General features: G+C 40.6%; 2 protein-coding genes across 2 annotated transcripts in view; one reads left to right on the top strand and one right to left on the bottom strand.

Moving 5' to 3' along the window:
- Positions 1–7,538, top strand: part of ADORA2B (adenosine A2b receptor) — a 23,054-nt gene extending 15,516 nt beyond the window's left edge. Inside the window, exon 2 of the mRNA XM_019641490.1 lies at positions 5,838–7,538. Coding sequence (XP_019497035.1) covers positions 5,838–6,501 — 664 coding nt within the window. The 3' untranslated portion in view covers positions 6,502–7,538. The remainder of the gene's footprint in view (positions 1–5,837) is intronic.
- On the bottom strand, positions 7,342–20,483 carry ZSWIM7 (zinc finger SWIM-type containing 7). Its single transcript, XM_019641492.1, has 5 exons — positions 20,293–20,483; positions 17,719–17,740; positions 14,948–15,050; positions 9,920–10,024; positions 7,342–8,594 (listed from the first exon to the last, which is right to left on the bottom strand). The coding sequence occupies exons 1-5, from the start codon at positions 20,381–20,383 to the stop codon at positions 8,478–8,480; spliced, it is 438 nt and encodes a 145-aa protein (XP_019497037.1). The 5' UTR covers positions 20,384–20,483; the 3' UTR covers positions 7,342–8,477.

Below are 20,483 nucleotides of genomic sequence, written 5' to 3'. Positions count from 1 at the left end.
TTTTGTGTGGGCTGGAGCTGTTCTTGCTTGTTTGGAATAATAAAGCTGCCTGTTTCCTTTATTCCTTACTATACTGCCTTTCTGCACTTCTGTTACTTCTCCTGTACGTGGGGCAGATGTCTGGCTTTCCTGGCCTGACTGTTGTGCTCAGTATCCTCCACAGAAGAGCACTGGCTGGCATCGGGGCAGATGTAGGAAAGGACATGGTCCCACCTTTCAGGAATGTTTTGGACACACACACACACACACACACACACACACACACACACACACACGGATGTTCTGAGAGCCAGTGGTACACGTGGAGCAAGGCATAGGGTCCACAAGAAGAGACAAGCATTCAGGGAAAGGACAGAGGCACAGCTGGAAGTGGGAGATGAGAGGAAATGGCAGGTTACCAGCTCCGGCATCTTATGCCGGAAGCCCAGGGGCCATCCTGTCTAGCATCCTGCTGACTGCAGGAACACCTGTTTGCTTCCTGCAACATCCCTGTCTCCCACCTGTGCCTGGGCCCAGGCATGGGTCTCATGGGTACTGACTGTTCTGCCACTATGGAGCTGGAGCTCTGCTGCTACAAGTACTTCTGTCTTTGGAGGCCATACTTCTGCTGTGGGTCTAGTTGTGTCCAACAGAATAAAGAACATCTCTTTGTTGCATTTTAATAAAGGACTGCCTACCAAAGGGTAGCAGACACCTCTTCCTTCAAGTCCAATGCCCCCGTGGCTGGCTCCAGATGGGGTCTCCCTGGAAGCTGCGAGCAGCTTTGGCAAGGTCAGGTGTATCTAGAGAAGAAAGTGAAGCAGCTGACCTATGGCTGGGAGGCCAAGCAGAGGGGGTAGCTGGGATTTGTGAGAAGCGCCCTACCTAGGAACCTAGGGAAATGACTGCTTTTGGCAAAATCAGAGTCAGATAAGACTGGGTTTGTGTCCTAACTGCAATTTAGGGGCAGTGGGCCAATAATTCAACCTCTGTGAGCTTGTTTCCACATCTGCAAACTGGAGACAGCAGCTCTGACCTCCTGAGGCATGCACTGAGTGGGAGGTATGAGCCAGTAGCTTGATGAGTCCCATAGGTGCTCAGGCCGGGGAAGCTCTGAGTTCTGCACAGCTAGGGGTGGGGGTGGGGGGTGTCTGCAGGTATGTGTCTCCAAACTCTGGCATTTGGTCATATAGTTCAAAGGCTGCTGGAATGGGAAACTTACCTGCAGGTTAGGAAATTAGGAAGAACTTGTTTTAGATGAAGAAATGGATGATGAACTTTTACTTTTTTACTTAAAGCTTCAAGTGCCATTAATATATTAAAGATGAAAATATAGATGTGGGTTGGATATTTCAGCTTTAGCCAAGTATTTCAGGTCCTTAGAAAATAACTGAATTTATTTCCAACCCCACAATGCTCTATATACCTCTTGGCTGATGGGACCCAAAATCCCAACTCAGTTTTTTAAGAACTGTGTTCTCTGGGACATCGCCAAATTCCTATGTTCTCAGCCTCTTCTCTGAAGGTTCCCTCCACCACCTGGCCTTGACTGAGATCTGGCCCTCCCCCACAAGGACACTGCTCCCTTTCTTGTACCTTGGGCCTCAGGTGGGGACTTGGGCTAGAGCTCTTTTTCTTGATTCTCTCCACTCTCCTTTCCAGAGTAGTATACCCTTCACTCCTGCAAAAGACCTGAACCTTTGAAGTTCCCATTGTCCAAACCCACTCCTCCCCACCCCCCTACCCCCGCTGCCATCCCCAGTGCTGTCATCATTCTTGCTGACTGCACCGGCCACCCAGCTTGAGTGTTCTGTACCTGATTTCAATTCTCTTGTCTCCTCAGTCTTTCTCTCCCTCTTCCTTGCCTTTGATTCCCATAGTCCAGCCTGCACCTGGTCAACAAAAGCCACACCACCCTCAAAACCACAAAGGCAATCTGCTATACTTTTCTAGCAAGCTCCCTTTTCCACTCCTTGAGACAACTCAAGTGTCCTAGTCTTCTAGGTGATGATTTTTTCATACTTCTCGGAATAACAGCTATCCAAGGGGATGCTGCCCTCGTCTTCTCACCCCACAACCTTCACCTCCCTGCATCAGCCCTGTCCTTTCTTTCTCTTGCCACAGCAGAGAAGTGTCCCTCCACATGTGCCCTGGTCTCTACGTCCTCCGACCTCCTTAGATTCTTTGTTTTTTTAGTAATCTTACCTTTTTTTCCTGCATCTTCTCTCTTTCTACTGATCATCAGGATAGTAACCACCACCATTCTCTTGATCTTAATCTCCTTGCAACCCAGTCTTTGCTTTAATAGTTTCAGTATTAAATTTTAATACATTGGAGGACAAAGCCCTGGGAATCATCCTTGACTCTTCATCATCCTACATCTGATCCATCTTCGAGACCTGCTGGTTCTACCTCCAAAGTGTGTATCTATTTGCACCATCTCTGCTGTCACCCTGGTCCAAGTCAAGATATTTTCTTGAATTAACCACCAAAAGGTGTTCCCTAACTGATCTTCTTTTCTTTTTGCTCCCCTAAAATTCAGTCTCCACACTGTGAGCTTTATAAAACATAAATCATACCATTCTCCTGCTTCAACACCTTTAGAACTTCCCACTGCACTTTGACTATCAAAATCCAGATTTCTTCCTATGCTTATGAACTGACTCCCCTCTCATCTTACGTTCGTTCACATTTCCTTTTGCTTCTTTAGGAAAGTAAAATCCTTTCCTGTGAAAAGCCTTACACTTTGTCCTTTCTGCCTGGAATGCTCTTCTCTTCACTTTTCAATTTTTTTCACCCCTTCTCAGCCTTTAGCTCTGCTTAAGAGATGTCCCATGTCCAAGGTCTTCCTGTTTTCTCTTATCTGCATCCCATTTTGGTTTGGCCAAATTCATTTTGATTTGTAATTACACATTTGTGTGTTTACTTATTTTGTCTCTTCCATTAGTTTTACAACCCATGAGGGCTGTGATTGTTTCTAGTGCCTAGCAGAGTACATGGTACAAAGAAAGAACTCTGAATGAAATAATGAACCAACAGGGAAGAAAAGCTGTGATGGGGATTCAGAGCTGTGACCAACTGCTTCCCTGATGGAATCAGCTGCTTTTCCTTATCTAAGACAGTTTAGCATAAAGTAGTTTTTCACATGTGCAGGATACAGCAGTTTTGACAAGTTCAGATGTGGGTGGATTCCAGATGTTGTTTTTAACTGTAGTGGGAAGCCACCCCCTGTGAGTCCTCCATGTACAATATTGCTTTTTTAAAAAGTCAAGTAAAAGAAGCAGTATAACATGGTGCAAGGAACACAGGCCTGAGAGTCCTGACTTAGCTTTGGTCTTCGGTTCTTATGTTGCCTTTGTCACTCAAAGACTTTGTCTTTGTTTCCTTATTTGTAAAATAAGAGAGGTTGGACTAGAAATAAAAGTTCCTTCCAGTTTGTATGAATATGCTTTTGACTGCAGGTAACAGTGGCTTAAGCAATCAAGGCATTTAATTATCTCTTGAACTACTGGGTTATCGGAAAAGTCATGACACATTTTTGCAACGAAAAACAGAAAAAATACATCATGACTTTTCCGACAACCCAATAGAATATGGAGCCACAATAGCTCTAGGGTTGGTGTACTGGTTCAAAGACGTCTTCAAGGGCCTGGGCTCTTTGCCATTCGCTTTGTCTTCAGGCTTGTCCATCTTTTACAGAATGGCTGCTGCAGCCCTAGGCATAACAGCCTCTCACAAGAGCATCCAAAGCAGAAAGAGATGGGCATGGGGTATAGCTCTCCTCATGGGTCCCTCTCCTTTTATCAAGAAGTGAACTCTTTCCTGGGAGTATCCTCACAGACTTCCTTTTGTTTCATTGCCAGAACCACCTCATGTATCTACCACTGATCATTACTGATGAGAATTTGCTTACCCCAAATATAATTCTCCCCCCAGGGCTGGCCTGTAATCAGTTGTACTCAATTTAATACAGGTGAATCCTGTAAACAACAAAGGAGTAAGGCAAGGCTGTTCATAGATCTGAAGTCCTGTAATTCTATTGATAAGTGCTTGACCTTTCGGAGGCTGCCTTGTTATCCTGCAGGCACTAATTGCATTCTTCATGTCTCTGGTGAGGCAATGGCTAGGAATAACATTTTTTAAGGAATGGTTTTACTTGAATGAGGGGGGAAGCAGAAAGGGTTTGGAAATAGGTGGATTAATTGGCCAAGAAAAATTCAGTGAGCAACTAAGCCCATCAGGTCTTCTGAAGTAAAGGTCCCACAACCGAGCTGCCCACTGCTGAGGGATGCCCTCATAGGGAGCACAAGAGATTAGGGATCATTTCCAACTATGAGGCAAGATCTCAGTTAACTTCCTCAGCAAACTCGCTGAGTTCTGCCTGTCCAGGCTACAGCATTACATACTTCTAGTAAGCAGAATCCTGTTTGATAATCAATCAGGTAACAAATGAGAACTGTATCCACAATGGCCATATTATTAAAAATCTACTATGTGCCAGCACTGTACTAGGTCCTGAGGGTACCAATATAAAGGGACAAGGTCCTAGTCCTTAAGAGGTTGACATTCTACAATAATTGAGCAGAAAACAAATATAACAGAACAAGCTCTATGACAGTTGTGTGTATGGGGCCAAAGAGTGGGAGTGGCCATTTCTGCCTGATGCCTGAGAGGCGATCAGAAAAGGTGACACTTTAAACAAAAACATGTGTTTTGTCTGATGTTGGGAGCAGCCTGAGCCAGGAGCCACTGATTAGGAAAGGCAGGCTCTGGGTATGTGGGGCTGAGTTCTGGAGGGCTTTGTGGGCCATGCTGAAAAGTATGGGCTTTATCCTGCAGGCAAAGGGAATTGGACGTTTTCCATAGACAAGTCTTAAGGTAATGTGTATCAGATTATTTCCCCATTTTCCAGAGTTTAAGGTAAGATTTTATTTCACTTAATATGTTATATTTAATACATATTATGGACCAACTATTAATTGCTATAAACCACATATAGACTAGTTTATAACAAAATGTCTAAAATATTTTGATTTCTAGTGATTTTAAATAAGATTTAAGGGTTTAAAAATTACTAAAAAATGTAATATTTGCTAAGTTATCTCCCAGTTTTTATCAACTTTGCTGCTAGTAGACAGGGACGTTGCCAGAGCTCTCGGCTCTCCAGCAGGTTAGAGGCATTCAGGCAGGAAGCTCCCCACAGTCCAAGGCAAGCCTCTGCGTGTTTGTGGGAATCCCACCAGGCAGTGCTGCCTGACTCCAGGGGGCTCCAATCTTTACTTCCTGAGGCTTTTGGTCAAGTGTCATCTTATCATTGAAACCTCCCTTGACTGATATCTTTAAAACTAGTCCCGGACAGTTCTGATCTTCTTGACTTTGCTTTTTTTTTGTACTACACATAAATCCTTCTATCATGCCATGTAACTAACTTAACGTTTATTGTTTCCCTCTACTAGAATGTCAGCCCCTTTAAAAACAGGGGATCTTTGTGTGTTCTGTTCACTGGTATATCTCAACCACCTAGAACAGTGCCTTATAGAAAACTGAGACCCAAAGATCAGTATCTGGGCATTCAGAAAGCACTTTAAGATTTCTCCACTCATTCTCATTGATCATGACTTGTCACTAAACAGGTGAGTGAATGAGTCAAGAATGAAAATCTTACTGAGCTTGTTAAGAGTAAAGCTGTTTATACCTGTTTGCATATCTTTAGCATTGAGGATCAAAGGCCACAGTGCCCTGAAGGTGAACCTCAGAGGCTGTTAGGAGTAAAGGCTGTGAACAGCAGAGGTGGGATCCTGGACTTTGGTGGCAGAATACTGTCAACTGATTGTAACAGATGATATTCTTTTGAACAGGTATAAGAGTTTAGTCACTGGGACCCGAGCGAGAGGAGTCATTGCTGTCCTCTGGCTCCTTGCCTTTGGCATTGGACTGACCCCGTTCCTGGGATGGAACAGTAAAGACAGTGCCACCAACTGCACAGAGTCCTGGGATGGAACCACAAATGAAAGCTGCTGCCTGGTGAAGTGTCTTTTTGAGAATGTGGTCCCCATGAGCTACATGGTGTATTTCAACTTCTTTGGGTGTGTCCTGCCCCCACTGCTTATAATGCTTATGATCTACATCAAGATCTTCATGGTGGCCTGCCGGCAGCTTCAGCGCACTGAGCTGATGGACCACTCGAGGACCACCCTCCAGCGGGAGATCCACGCAGCCAAGTCCCTGGCTATGATCGTTGGGATTTTTGCTCTGTGCTGGCTACCAGTACATGCCATCAACTGTGTCAGCCTTTTCCAGCCAGCTCGGGCTAAGGATAAACCCAAGTGGGCAATGAACATGGCCATCCTCCTGTCACATGCCAACTCAGTTGTCAATCCCATTGTCTATGTCTACCGGAACCGAGACTTCCGCTATACTTTCCACAAAATCATCTCCAGGTACGTTCTCTGCCAGACAGATGTCCTCAAGAGTGGGAATGGGCAAGCGGGAGTGCAGCCTGCTCTTGATGTGGGCCTATGACCCAGGTTTTGTCCTCTTCGAGAAGGCACAAATTCACAGTACACAAACGACAGGACATGAGCGGCTGAATCTCATTGTGAAAGACAGCTACACCTCACAAGCATATGGGTTGCCTCTTTTGAGCACTTACCCGGAGTTACCACATATCTAGCTAATATGTATGTGTTATTAGTAGGTTCCAGAGGTCAACAAATATACATGGTTCTGTGTGGCTGCTCTTACTGTGTGGATGATACGGACGGTCTGAATGCATTGCAAAAGAATAACGTTTTTTTGAAATCTGCCTCTTTCATGGTAGAAAATGATTGAAACTATTTTACTGTGCAATACTGTGAACTATTATAATACAAATATTTTTTAAACTTAGAGGCAATGGAAAAATAAAAGTTGGACACACTAAAAATATATATTATACTTGTTCCTGGGAAGGCGACCAGGAAAATTAGAAGTATAATTCTTTAATCAAGAAACAATTTATGGAAATGATACTTTCATAAGTTTTTAAGAAGATTATCATAACAATTTTGATAACATTCTTATCCATATACAGCAAATTACCCTAGAGAAATAGGGTCCCTCCTCTACCAGATTCCATTTTCCCCTCCTAGAGCTAACAGTTAATTTTCTCTCCTAAGTTCAAGTTTTGCTGGATCCCAAAGTGTGAAAATTTTACAAAATAAAATTATATAATTATGTATGTATATTAGGCAAAATAAAAATAAAACTTAAAAAAAACTTAAGAAGTTTAGGATGCTGCATCAGCTTGTCATTCAGAGCTGCATCTATCTTCTATCCTTTATCCTGAAGACTGCTTAAAAAAGTAAGTTTATACCCAGCATGTTTCCCAATAGTATAAAAGTCTCGATAGATTTTATTTGCCACACTTCAGTATAACAAAAGGCTCTGCCAACCACAGAACACTGCAACATTTGTGGCTTTGTCACACATTCATTCAGTAGTCCCTCAGGTTTTGGGTACACAGGGTTGGGGGTTTCCTAGGCTGTAAAGTCACCTTTTCATCTGTTTGTTCATTGCTTCAGTTTTTTTCTGCACTATCCTTGCAAGGAGACTGTAGGTTTATGAACCCTTACAGAGACAGGCAATTCCTGTCCTTCTATGATCTTATTTTGGCTGTCGACAGCTTTACCTAAGTTCTTGTCCTGTGCTGAAGTCAGTCTCATTTCATTATGACTCTTTTTCTCTGCACTCTCTTGGGGTCCAAACAAGTCCCATTTCTCTCCCTTCTAACACTCCTCTTGGTATCTCTTTCACCTTTTCTCCTTCAGAATGGAAAACCCTAGTAGTATCTTTAGCTTCCTTCAGGACATGATTTAGCTTCCTTCATTTGGCTCATTCTAAAGCTCAGAAACGCATGCAGTGCAAAACCAGTACTTCCTTGTTCTAGATATTATTACTCTAACAATACAGCCTACTTAAGCTATTTTGGCACCAACGCCACAGATATGTCAAATGTCAAGCTCAGTGAAACCAGAACCCCAGCGAGTCTTTTCATACTTGCTGCTTTTTAGCCACATCTCTGCTCTGATCTTTTATTGTTGCAGAATAATTTTCTGAACTTAAAGAAATAACACTTATTCATCTAAATTTCATCCTATTCAGTTTTGTCTATCATTTCAACCTCTTAAAAATTACTAGTACTTCAGTTACTTAATCTAGTTGTGGACGTATGTGGCTTTGAGTCTAAAATGCTTGATCTATGTAGAAAATTTTTTACCCATGTGGCTTAAAGGCTGATTCAGATTTTTCATAAGGAGACTTGTACAAGGCTTCAAACCACACACGCATCCTGGATTACAACCCACAGTGCCTTCTGCAGTCTAGGAGAGGAAAGGGACAGTAACACGAAGTCTCTAGAAGATCTATTTCACTTCTCTTCCGTGCGAACCATGATAGGTTAAATGTACTTCTTGATGGGACTTCTATTTTGAAAGATAATGATGCTCAAGCTATAGTTTTTATGCTTCTTGTTTCTTTTCCATCAATAATATTTCAGTCAATTGGTTGTCCGAGACACTTAGCTGCCGACAGGTGCTCATAACCTGACTAAGATAAACTGCCAGGAGATGCTTGCACTGGAATGCAAAACACACAGACCATTAGAAATTGGCAGGGCCAGGCTAACCAAGACCTCTCACTACCAATACATTTAGTGGGAAAGGAGTGGGGCACACAGATTATGGGCCTTTAACACACTGCTTAAAAACTGCAGATAAAGATGACACAGATGTATTCTTTCTAGAAGTCAGAGGGGACAAAGAAGTTTTACTGTCAGCTGTTTTGGGAAACAGTTTAGATCCAGCTGGCACAGGTTATATAACCCAGACAGGCTCCTCATTTTAGTCCTGAGTTATATTTCTTTCTTCTTTACCTTCAGAAAGCTGTTAATAGCAACGGGTAACATTCCTTGAGATACTGTATTGCTAAGAGCTTCTCATACATTATCACATTTAAATTTGACAGCTACCCCATGAGAACGGCTCTTCTCCCCATTTTAACCATGTGCTCAGAATTTACAGTCTACTCCCTTAACCACTGTTATACTTCTGGGAGATGTGGGGGTGTAGGGGGACAGTGGTGGTGCTGCAGAACCCTCACATATAAAGGGCCTGTACACACCTCTCGGGAGGTGATCTATATCGGACTGATATCACAGAACACACAGCTTTAGATATTGAAGGGGGCCTGGTTTGTGTCATTTCACAAGTGAAATAAACCTATGGCACATCACCTATGAATGTGTCCTTTTATACAATGGGATACTCAATTTGCCACCCAGTTCCCAAGATGTTTAATGAAGTTAACAGTATAAAATAAATGGGTAGAATGGAATGGATGCTATTAATTTTCTTCTTTGGCAAGACTTAAAATATAGCTACCTGCTCTCAGGTGGCTAGTGCTTTCTCCTTTGAAATAAGGAGTCTTGTTCCTTGATTGATGCTCTGGACTCCTGTGAAATCAGCAAAGCATCAATGTGCTCTCCTGTCTCAGGTGAAAGTCAAGCATGGCTAAGTGCCAGGCTGTCCTACAGGTAGTGGGAAGAAACACCTCATGGCTAGAGTTGGGGGTATGCAGAGTTGCCAGCACCCAATTTAGTTCATATTTTTATTGGGCCACCTAATTCCCCAGTGCCAGCTTTCAGGATTATCTTGCTGCCCTCCCCAAAGCTTTGTCCATGACCTTTTAAATAAAAAATTGGGGTTGATATAGTTCTAAAAATGACACTGCAATTTTGGAGGGTAAACCCAAAGAAATGACTAACTGACGTCAAGGACAATAAACTACTACTCGTTTCAACATGTAGTAAAATTCTCATTTTCTACAACTCTTAAACCATAAAGTAAGGGCTAACAATAGTCTCCTAATCCGACTATAGTAGGAAGAGCTTCCCCGTCCTCACCAGTAGGCTGTCACTCTTCCGTAGCACTGAGAAGGCAAATGCAGGACATGAACAGTAATGACAAGAAGTCAAACATATGTATGTTTTACCAGAACTTCCAAGTACCTAGAAAGAAAAGGACAGATAGGATTAGACTTCAAAAGGTATGCTGGAAAGCCGCCTCCTTCCCTTCAATTTATCTGATAACTTAGAGTTGCTCTGCAAATTGCACAGGAAGAAACACAGTAATGTTTTACACAAAAGTGGAAAGTCAACTTCCCTGCGTGCAGACTCTTCTCTCCTTCTCAGTGCTCTGCCCTTGAGGACTTCATACAATGAAACTGAAGAGTTTCAGGCTAAACCATCCACACAAACCATTTTGTTCCTCTGCCTAGTGATTTGGCGGGCTGACCTCATGGGATGATATGAAGAGGTGGTGGGGAAAGCTCTCTCATCTACACTGCATTGTGGTGTTTCTTAACCTCTCGCATTTTAACAGATGTAAGTTTCTAAAGCTTCCACCACACATCTGACGAAAGTATGAAAACAAGTAAGGGGGAAAATAGTGAGGCAGAAAGACAGGTTTCAGAAGAAAGTGGAAAAAGGTTTTTGAAAAGAATTTGAAAGCAGGGAGAATAAATAAAGAATCTGCGAAAGGGGTGACTCAGCCGCTCAGGATGGAGGTCTCAAAAGAGGCAAGGCCGGGTCTGCCTATTCATCTAGCAGGACGCAAGGAAGACACAGATAAGGGAGAGGTTGGTAAGAGGCCCAGTCCAAGAACCAACAGCCTTGTTGGCAATTGAGGGACAAAAAAGGAATGTATAGGGAAAGTATGATGCATCTGTGGTATGACTAGACAAATTTATTGGAGAAATCACTTGCTTAAGTTTCTCTACCACAAAGCAGCCAAGAAACAAAAATGTTGAGAGCTTCATTCCTACAATTATTTTCCAAACTGGAAGTGTAAACTTAGTATCCAAGGGAAGCAGAAACATCTCAAGCGTTATTTTACAATGAACTGCCACTGAGGAAACTGTCACAGGGCTTTCAAATTAGTGTTAGGCTCAAGATGGCAATCTAAATGAAAAGGCCAGGACTTCAGGAGTTTTTTGAAAAATGATGCCAGCACTCCCAGGACTCTTCCTTCTTTCTCTACACACAAAGTATAAAGCAACAGGTAAGTCTTCAACCAATAGCACTGTTCAAGTGTTGTGCTTCTGTTTGTCAAATATCCAGTGGTTCACGATGTGGCGACGTCTCTATGGTTTTTTTACCAACACAGTTGAGTTCCTCAGGGATTGCTAGATTAACAGAAATGGTCAATGGCTGGGTAAGATGCTTACTGTACCCCTTAAAAATTTCAGCCCCAGTTACAAATTATGTATCAAAAAAAAATCACATTTTATGTAATTTCCAATTTCGAGGCACTGACATGTTTTAAACATCACCTATGCCACTGAGTATCATGGAAGAATTTCCCTAGTGTGTCTGCAAAACTTGTAAGTGAGAGCATTGAAGCAGACTGTTTTCTACTTAATCCTGGAAGAAAATCAACACCCACCAACACCCAGCAGTGACATGAACAATTCTTGGGTCTCCAAACTATTATCAATGAATAAAACTTTAGATTTCTTCATCCTGTAGTTATCTCCTGTAACTCTTCTCTCTAGATCTAAAGTTAAGCAGGCATAAGTCTCTGGAATTCCACACTGACTTGAGTGGTCCACTGGTTCCTTCTTATTGTGGGTCCCGTATCTATCAGTACTCTCTGGACTGTACTAAATACATATGTATTGACTTAGGGATGGAGAGAAATTCTACAGAGATTCCCTTGCTTTATCCTTTCAAAGGCTGGCTAAGACTAAAAGTAAAATAACTGCCTGAGGCAGTAAATACCATAAAGAGACAGCAAACTTGAACTTGCCCCTTCTTTAACTAGCAGTGGACAACTAATGAACCCAATAATCAGGCAAAAAATCTGAGTTAGAAATGTTTTGAACTGGAAATTGACCTTAGGGATCACCTAATTTAATTCCTCCACCCTTCAATGGAAAAATGACTTCCTTTTACAAGAATTGCTCCCAGTTCTTCCACTCCTAGTCTGGAATGTTTATCCCCAGAAGGGGAGAGAGCTTTTTAAAAAAAAGAAACATGCAGGAAAAAGGATACCCAGACCCATGACTGGACTTGTATGAACCTCACTTGGAGGAAGTCTGCTGTGGTTTCAATTAGGTCCTCAGGAGGGTGACCCACCTTAGATGGTCATCCACTCACAAGCACAGTTTTATGGCTGCTCCAAGCCTCTTAGGACCCATCACATTGGTAAACTATTATTTATTGTCCTCCATGTTCGGTGCCTCTTGCTGAAAGAGGATTATACATTCCTGCCCTATTAAATAGAGGCTGGCTATGTGACCTGCTTTAGCCAGTAAATGTGAGTGGCCAAGCAGAAACATTAAAAATTGGCACATGCCACATCCTCTGTTTTTTCTGCTATGAGATCCACAATGAGCTCGATAGGGAGGGGCTACTCCATCATCTGGAATCCCTTAGTGAAGATGTTTTAGAACGGAACTGCATTTGACTCTTAATGGATATGTAGCATGAATAACATACAAAACTGTTTTTGTAAACCTTTGAAATTTTGAGGTTATCACAGAATAACTTAGCCTCTCTTGACTGAGGCATCCCCCTTCTTAGGTGAACCAAAAGAGTTTATAGAAAAGCAACTAAGGTGACAGCAACATTGGTCACTTTAGCATAATTACAATTATAACTGGAGGACAGTAAGAATATTAGATTTAGCTATGGAAAGATAACTAGCAGGGTATCAAGGCAATGTCTGACTCAACTTTTAACATCTCATATAACCTCTTAATTAAGCCAAATTCTTACAATGCAATGAAACTATTATGGTTAATTTGAAGGTGTATATAAGATTTCTACAGCCTCGTTTAATTCAAAGTCCAAGCTAATAGCCATCATTCTAGGAAGTTAGCATTTTTATGATGAATAAAACAATGTAATACAATACAGGATGTAAATGACGAAAATTAAACAAGTCAGGGTAATCCTGGAATAAAAAGTCCACAATAACTGAAATATTTCAAATAAAATCTTGAAGATTTTAACCAATAACTAGATCACAGAACTAGAAGATAGAAATCCGCTTGAGCAAGTCAAATGTTATGCTGATAATACTAGAACTGAGAGAAAAAATGTGAAACCAAAGTCATGGTAAAAACTCAAAGGCCCTTCTCATTTAGGGTACTTTAACTATATAAAAAACAAAAATAGGGCCAGCCGAGAGGTGCATTGGTTAAGAGCTGGCTTGGGACGACAGCTCTGAGCAGCAGGGCCCCAATTCGGATCCCACATGAGGGCCAGTCACACTGTGCCCTCTACAGCTAAGATGGTGAACAACTGCTTGACCTGGAGCTGGGCTGCCATGAGTCGCCGGCGTTGGCATAGGCTGCAGCCCCTGCTGCAGTGGGCTGCTGTAAGTTATCATGAGTGGCCACAGCCAATGTGAGTGGCCAGCAGCTGACGGGAGCTGCCATGAGGCTCTGTGAGTGGCTACCCAATGGCTGGTGAACGACTGCCTCACCAGGGAAGAGCGCAATGATAATGCCAACATGGGCCAGTGAAGCACCGTCCTCCATAACTAGACTGAAGAACAAAAGGACAGCAATGTGTCTGTTCCCCTTCCCTGATTCCCCAATGCTGTTCCCATCCCCCAATTTCCCCAAAAAAATCTTTAAAAAAACAAAAAAACAAAAATAAAAACACATGGAAAAAAAATGGAAATACCTCCTCAGATACAAACATTTAATAGCTCTGATTATCAATCTATAAATTTACCAGGAGAAAATTCTAATAGTACAATACAAAAAGTTTAATGGCAGCATTCAACACTAATTACCCCATTTTCCTTAATGAAGAAATGTGTGAAGATTTTGCTAGGTCAGCTAAATTATGCTACAGTGTGGAAAGGCAAGTTAATTCGCTAAGCAAAGGCACCTATCTGCCCCAGCAGGCTTTGCTCAAGTCATTCACTCACTAAGAATTAATCGACATGCTCTCAGCTCTGAGAAGTTCATCGAAAATAAACCAGAATCCAAACACTGAAATACTTACCCCTTCCTGGTCTTCAGCAAGGCCTGGATTACATTTACAAGAGCTGATGCCTTCTTTTTAACCCTTCCAAGCCAGGCACAAAATTTTGGAGACCAGTCCCTATATATTTTCAGTTCGTATACACTATTATTCCCTTCCCTCAATCCCAGCTGCACTTATCATTGTCTCATATAGCTAAACTGGGGTGGGGTGGGGTTGGAGTTTGTCCCACTGTTCATATAAAAACAGGCAGTGTGGGACAGCAGTTATATAATAAATCCCAGTTGCCAGCTGTGACTATAGTTTACTTTCCGTATTTCAGTTTCCTGAAAAATACACTACTGGGCGTTTCATGAGAATTATCAATAACACATGAAAGTAATTGAGAGCCTGTTAAGGGGCTGTACTTTACAAATCCACCTATCTTAAACTCTACAGGGCAAAACTAAGGTCCAAGCAGGCGGCCTGCATTCAGCATAGTTTGATCCTGAATAAATACTTCCTGACATCAGTTTTAAAAGATCATTTCTAACACATGAATGTGAGCATGTGGAAAGATCCCCAAAATGCCCTTTAGCTTTTGCTTGTAAGCAAGAGGTAATGAACAAGATGAAGACATCAAGACATTTTTTTGGGGGGGTGGGGTGGGTGGGGGAGACTACCTCTACTATCAAATAATGGGAAAGCAAAAGCCAGCTATACTCCATTAGATCTGAGAAAAGTGCCTCTCCACATCATTGCTGATTCTATACATTGCTACAAGGTAGAGTTAATAGGTCACATTTATCTAATTTTAATTACTAATACACTAATTTTACTAAGGTGGGTCAAATGCTTTTCAACAGTGCAGGAAATACTTAATGCTGGTTATCAGCTTCCACGAAGATTCTTGAAAATTTTGTCCTAAGGGGTTTCTGTAGAGATAATCCCCACCTGGTAAACTTGCCTCCCACTGGGTGATGAGATTAAGGTGATGGATTGTCGATCAACTAGGTCCAAGGCCTGGATGGCTGAAGAGCCAAAGATGAACTTTAGTCTAGGAAACAGAAAGGCTTTAGATGAGACTGCCAGACTCTCAAATGCACCTCAGTAACCTGACCCAAAGGATCACGATCATCATTTAAAAAAAATTAGTTTGGAAAAAAAGATAATACAACAAAAACCCATGTAATCAATACCCCAGAATAAATGTTAACATATTGATTACGTATAAAGAAACCTTTATACTTGGTGGTGTTTCCTATTCTTCTTCCCAGCTTCCCTTCATCCCTGAGACAACAAGCGTTTGTTGGTTTCCTTCCTGTTAATGGTTTTATAAGTTATTATATATAATGTGTGTGTATATGTATACACACACACACACACACATTATATTGGGTTGTCAGAAAAGTCATGACGTATTTTTTCTGTTTTTCATTGCAAAAATGTGTCATGACTTTTCCGACAACCCAATACATATGGTATTGTTTTGTGAGTTTTAAAACAAACGGTATATTGTAGGTTTTTTGGCAACTTTTTTCCTACTCAACATGCTCTTAAAAATGATGCCTGTTGATATACATGTAGTTTAAAAAATTTAACTTTTGAATAATATTCCATTGTATGTACATACCACTTTTATTTAAGTACCCTATTAATGGGCACTCCGACTGTTTCCATTTTACACTATTATAAATAATACCCAAATATCCCTGTGCATGTCCCTTGGTGTGCATATATCAGAATGTTTCCTATTATATAAGTAAAAGCAGAGTTTGTGGGTCTTCAGATATGTGCAATTTCCGCTTTTAATAGGTGTTGCCAATAGCTTTCCACAGTGGAAACAGCACTCCCACCAGCACTGTATTAGAGTTCTATTTTCTCCACATCCTCACCAACACAGGTATTATCAGACTTTTTCATGTTTTGACCATCTGATGGGTATTAAATTTGTAGTTTTGATTAGTAATAAAGGCTATTCAGCTGTCAATTACATACCAGAAAAAATTTATGTGGGAAAAAGCTGTATGTTTAGAAACGCTCAATCATGTTAAAATTTTTTTCTTAAAAAAACTACAATTATGTAAAAATAAAACTTTTTTTAAAAAGACAGTAAACCAAAATGTAACAGTGATTATCATTGGGTGGTATGATTGCTGATGCTTTTTATGTTTTATTTTTCAAGGGCTTTTTTTTTTTTTTTTTACAAGTATAGGTTATTTTTATCAACTGGAAAATAAAATGGCTGGGTTGAGCTAAATATGAAAAGTTAATGTTTTAAAGAACCCATATGATTTGACACAAAATAAAAACTACTAAGAGTTCAAAATTAAAATGTCCAACTTCTTCATTTTCCAACAAACTAGTCTCTTTATATAATAAACTATTGGAATGGGAGGAGTTTTTCAAGTTTTTAACATTAAACATATGGAGATTACCTATGGACAAAGAAAAATAAAAAAATAAAATCTGGTGATAACTCGGAGATAATCACAGTTAACTTTAAAAATGGATCTAATAAAAAATTTTCAACGTGCCTTGTCCACCTTGTAACATATTGTGAATATCTCTTGAAGGCAATATTTTTCTATGTCACTTTTAATTGTTACAAAGAATTCCACTGTAAAGATGAATTACTTTTATTTTTCCCAAATTCTATTTTTGGATAATTAGAGTTTATTAAATCTAATCTGCATTAGATTGTTTCCAGTTTGGTTATTTTTTTTTGCTACTGTAAACAACATGGATGAATGTGTTCACTGTAAAATGTTTATGAACATCTATGATTACTTCCTTGGGATACATTCTTATAAATAGAATTCTGAGTAAAAAAATATGTATATTTTAAAACTCCTATTGCCTATTGCCAGATTAACTTCCAATTTACACTCCTACCAGCAGGGTGTCAATTATCCTTTTCTTCATGTTCTTGTCAACATTTGGAACATTCTTACCAACATCTTTTCTGTGGTGGCCAGTTTTATACATGGAAAGTTATCTCGTTATTTTAATTTGTATTTTTCTGATCACTAGTAAAATTTATTTTTTTCAAAGTTTTTGGTAATTTGTTTTTTTTATTTGCCTATTTTCCTTGTTTTAAAAGTAGTATTTTTGTTCAAATAATGTATCATCTTTGTAAAAACAAATTAAGAAATAGACAAAAGGTTAAAGCCTTTCTCTAAATTCTACCTCCATCCTTCCCCCTAAGAGAATCACTAGTATAGGTTGGTGTATATCCTTCTGGACTTTTAAATATAAGTATATATATGCAATTTAATGTTATTTATTCCTAGGTAGCTTTCACTTTTTTGTAATTATATTTTTGAACTTTGTGTATGAAGGAAAACCATTTTTAATTTCTATATTAAAAAATAACTATTGTCTTGGTTTTTAAAAAGTAGTTATATCATCTACAAATAATGATAACTGTCTTTCCTTGCAGATAGGTAAACTTCTAATTTCTTTTTTATGTGTTGGTATAACAGCTACAACTTCTAGAACAATGTTAAACAAAAGTGACACATAGGACAATGTGGGAATGCCTTGTATAATAAAATATGGTTTGGGCTATTCGCTTGAAACAGATTTTTAATAATCATGTCAATAAAATATTGTTCCTAGTTTAGTAAGAATATTTTTAAAAACCAAGAGTTGATATTGAAATTATTTGGCTTTTAAAACATATTAACAGCTAAACCCCCCCAAATACAACAGGATATACTTACGATAATAGATGTTCATCAGGAACTGTATGGAAAGAAAGTCAATCATATTAAACCAGTGACCACAAACATAAAAATCTTAAAAAGGCTATAACCAAAAAAACTTTTGTGAAAGATGGTGAGTTGAGCCTACGTATCTCATTTTCCTCCTTCCCAACATTCCACTAAACAACAACAGGATTTTTTTTCAAAGTATAAACTCCCAAGGAAGGAAAGAGAGAAACAAGAGCTAAGATACATTGGAAAATAAATTTATAAAACCTGAGAAAATGGAATTCTAAGCTAGCAATAATGAGAGCCAAACAACAACCTGATTTACACTCGAGTCCATTATACTCCCCCCATCCCCCCACCCCCAGAAAAATCCCTCCGAAATTGGTGGCACCAGATAGCTCTGGAGGTAGAGATGAAGCAGGGGGACTAAAATAAGGAAGACTCTTTGAAAGTTAAGTTTAAAAAGCTAGAAGTTAGTGGAATAATGCTTTCAGAGGGCTTTAGAAATATTCTTTCCAACATATAATTCAATACTTAACCGAACTACCAATTAGGTGTGGGGTTAGAAAAATAACTTTTTCAGACATGCAAAGCCTCAAAAAGTACATTTCTTGTACTTTCTTCAGGAAGCTACTACAGCATGTGCTCTATAAAGGAGTAAACCGAGAAAAAGAAAATTGTAGGTTCCATAAACATAAAGTTCAATATTGGTAAAGGGAATTCACCGGATAATAATGGTGAAGGGAGATCTCAGGAGACAGATTGGAGGGCAGCCAGTCCATATTAGAGCAAGTCAGAAGGCTCTAGGAGAGACTTCTACAGGAAAATGAAACTGATAAAAACATAATCATCTGAACATCTTAATAGAGAGAACACTGATAAAGAGTTTGAGGTTCAATTAGGGATAAATATGTAGAAAACTAAACAAGCAAATAAACACAACCACAACAGTTGTAATTCCAGGGAAAACGAAAAGTTACACAGGAAAAGAAAAGTAATCATAGATAGCTTCCTATATGGCTCAGCTGAGACTAGATTTTACATCATCATACAAGTATAAACTCAGAATCTTCATTTTAAAAAGTTAGCATTGAAGGATGGGGGTCAGGAAGAGTGTATGACTATCTACAACAAAGATTTTTAAATAACAGAGAACCGTTCTGCTGAAAAAACATGAATCAACGGCAGTTGTCCATCTGTCTGAGCCATGAGCATCAGGGACATGTCTTCAAAATTGTCATAGTGTATGGATTAATACATTCAGACAGAGCCCACTTATGGCAACCACTGTAGGAGCTGACAACAGATTGACCTTTTTCCCTACCCTTTTTGGGAGAACATGTTTGAATACCTGGCTAGCCTAATCTTTTAAGCATATATATTATGTTAGTTTTAACTGAAATGAGAAAAAAAGTTGGCTTACTCTTCTCAAGCCTTTAAAAATAGTAACTCAAGATAAATACTTCCAAAGTGCAATCCTTTTTTATTTTTTTTCATGCGGAGTCGAACCGGCAGCCTTGTTAAGGAGTGCACATTCTATCCACTGAGTCATCATCCAGGAGGTAGCTCAGCTCAAAGTGCAGAGTTCAGTTCCAGCCATGGGTAAGCCTAGCCCACGCATGGAACAGGCAGTCTTGCCATTAGGAGCCGTGCACTCACCAGCTGAGCCATCCTGCACCTGTTGGCAGCTCAGCCCCGGCGCAGCTCACTGGCCCTGGCCCATGTGGGAATTGAACCAGCGACCCTGTTGCTCAGAGCTCGTGCTCTTAAGCAAACTCTTAACCAACTGAGCCACTCTGCCAGCCCTGCAGTCCTTTTTAAAACAAAAGCCATCCAAGGGAATAAGCAGTGGCAATTTTGAGGCCTAATCTGCTATTTAATAAAGACCCATTTTTACATTGGTTGAGTATTTCTAATTAGTGGATGCATTGGATTAGAAGCATTCTCTTAATATTAGTTATGCTGTGAACATATCTTGAGATCATCTTGGTGAGCATGGTCACAGAGCATCCTCTGCTGGTGAGAGGAAAAAAAAAGGTACTTTCACAATATTCAAATTTACTCCAGTCATTGCCTACGCATTTGGGTTTTGTGACCCTAAAATGTTGATTTACTGAACAAAGTGTATGAGAGGATTAATTTTAAAGTTAACATAACATTTTGAGAAAAAAAGATTACATGCAAGTTTAATAATTTAAAAATGTATCTTTCTATAAGCCCCTGTAGTCTCCTGTTCCTTCCACCTTCCCGGACCAGGGCCCCTTCTCACGTGTTTTTTGGCAGCGATCAGCACACTTCTGCCCCTGGTTCTCCACTGGCCTGCTCGCCCAACTGAGGGGCCGCAGGGATAACTGCACTGTTTCCTGAACAAATTTACTAGCTTTCCTCTCTCTGTTTTACGAACAAGGGGCGTTAGAGATGGAACCACATGGGGAAAACAGCTCGGGCAGACCGGGGCGAGGAGCGCGGGAGCCGATTCACGAATCCAGCGCTTCGCAGGCCCAGAGACACTCTCCTCCCCGCCCGACGGCGCAAGGTCCACGGCCCACAACGCAGCTACACACTCCTCCCTCTGGCCCGTACTTCGCGCGCCCTCCCGCACCGCCGCAGCCATCTCGCTCAGGAGCTCCTCCACGACACTCGGCAACGTGACCGCCGCCAACGCGACGGCCATGGCGCTACAGGATTTGGCCTCCTCAGAGCGCACAGCAAGAAAAACACTCGAACAAATTTGTGGAGTCCCACCACCAGCAAAGGGCGGGGCGCGGCGCCAT

The sequence above is a fragment of the Hipposideros armiger genome, unplaced genomic scaffold, assembly GCF_001890085.2.
Source record: "Hipposideros armiger isolate ML-2016 unplaced genomic scaffold, ASM189008v1 scaffold_61, whole genome shotgun sequence".
NCBI classification, from domain to species: domain Eukaryota; kingdom Metazoa; phylum Chordata; class Mammalia; order Chiroptera; family Hipposideridae; genus Hipposideros; species Hipposideros armiger.
The sequence above is the reverse complement of the archived record's forward strand: the minus strand, read 5'-3'. Positions and strand labels throughout refer to the sequence as shown.

What these genes read in the sequence shown, in the direction of transcription:
- ZSWIM7 (XM_019641492.1), bottom strand. Translation starts at nt 20,383, where the DNA reads ATGGCCGTCGCGTTGGCGGCGGTCACGTTGCCGAGTGTCGTGGAGGAG. An exon ending in CCTGATGAACATCTATTATC is followed by an intron (nt 15,051 to 17,718) that starts GTAAGTATATCC and finishes TCTGTTTCCTAG; the next exon opens with ACTAAAGTTCATCTTTGGCT. An exon ending in GTGGGAGGCAAGTTTACCAG is followed by an intron (nt 10,025 to 14,947) that starts GTGGGGATTATC and finishes TTTTCTTTCTAG; the next exon opens with GTACTTGGAAGTTCTGGTAA.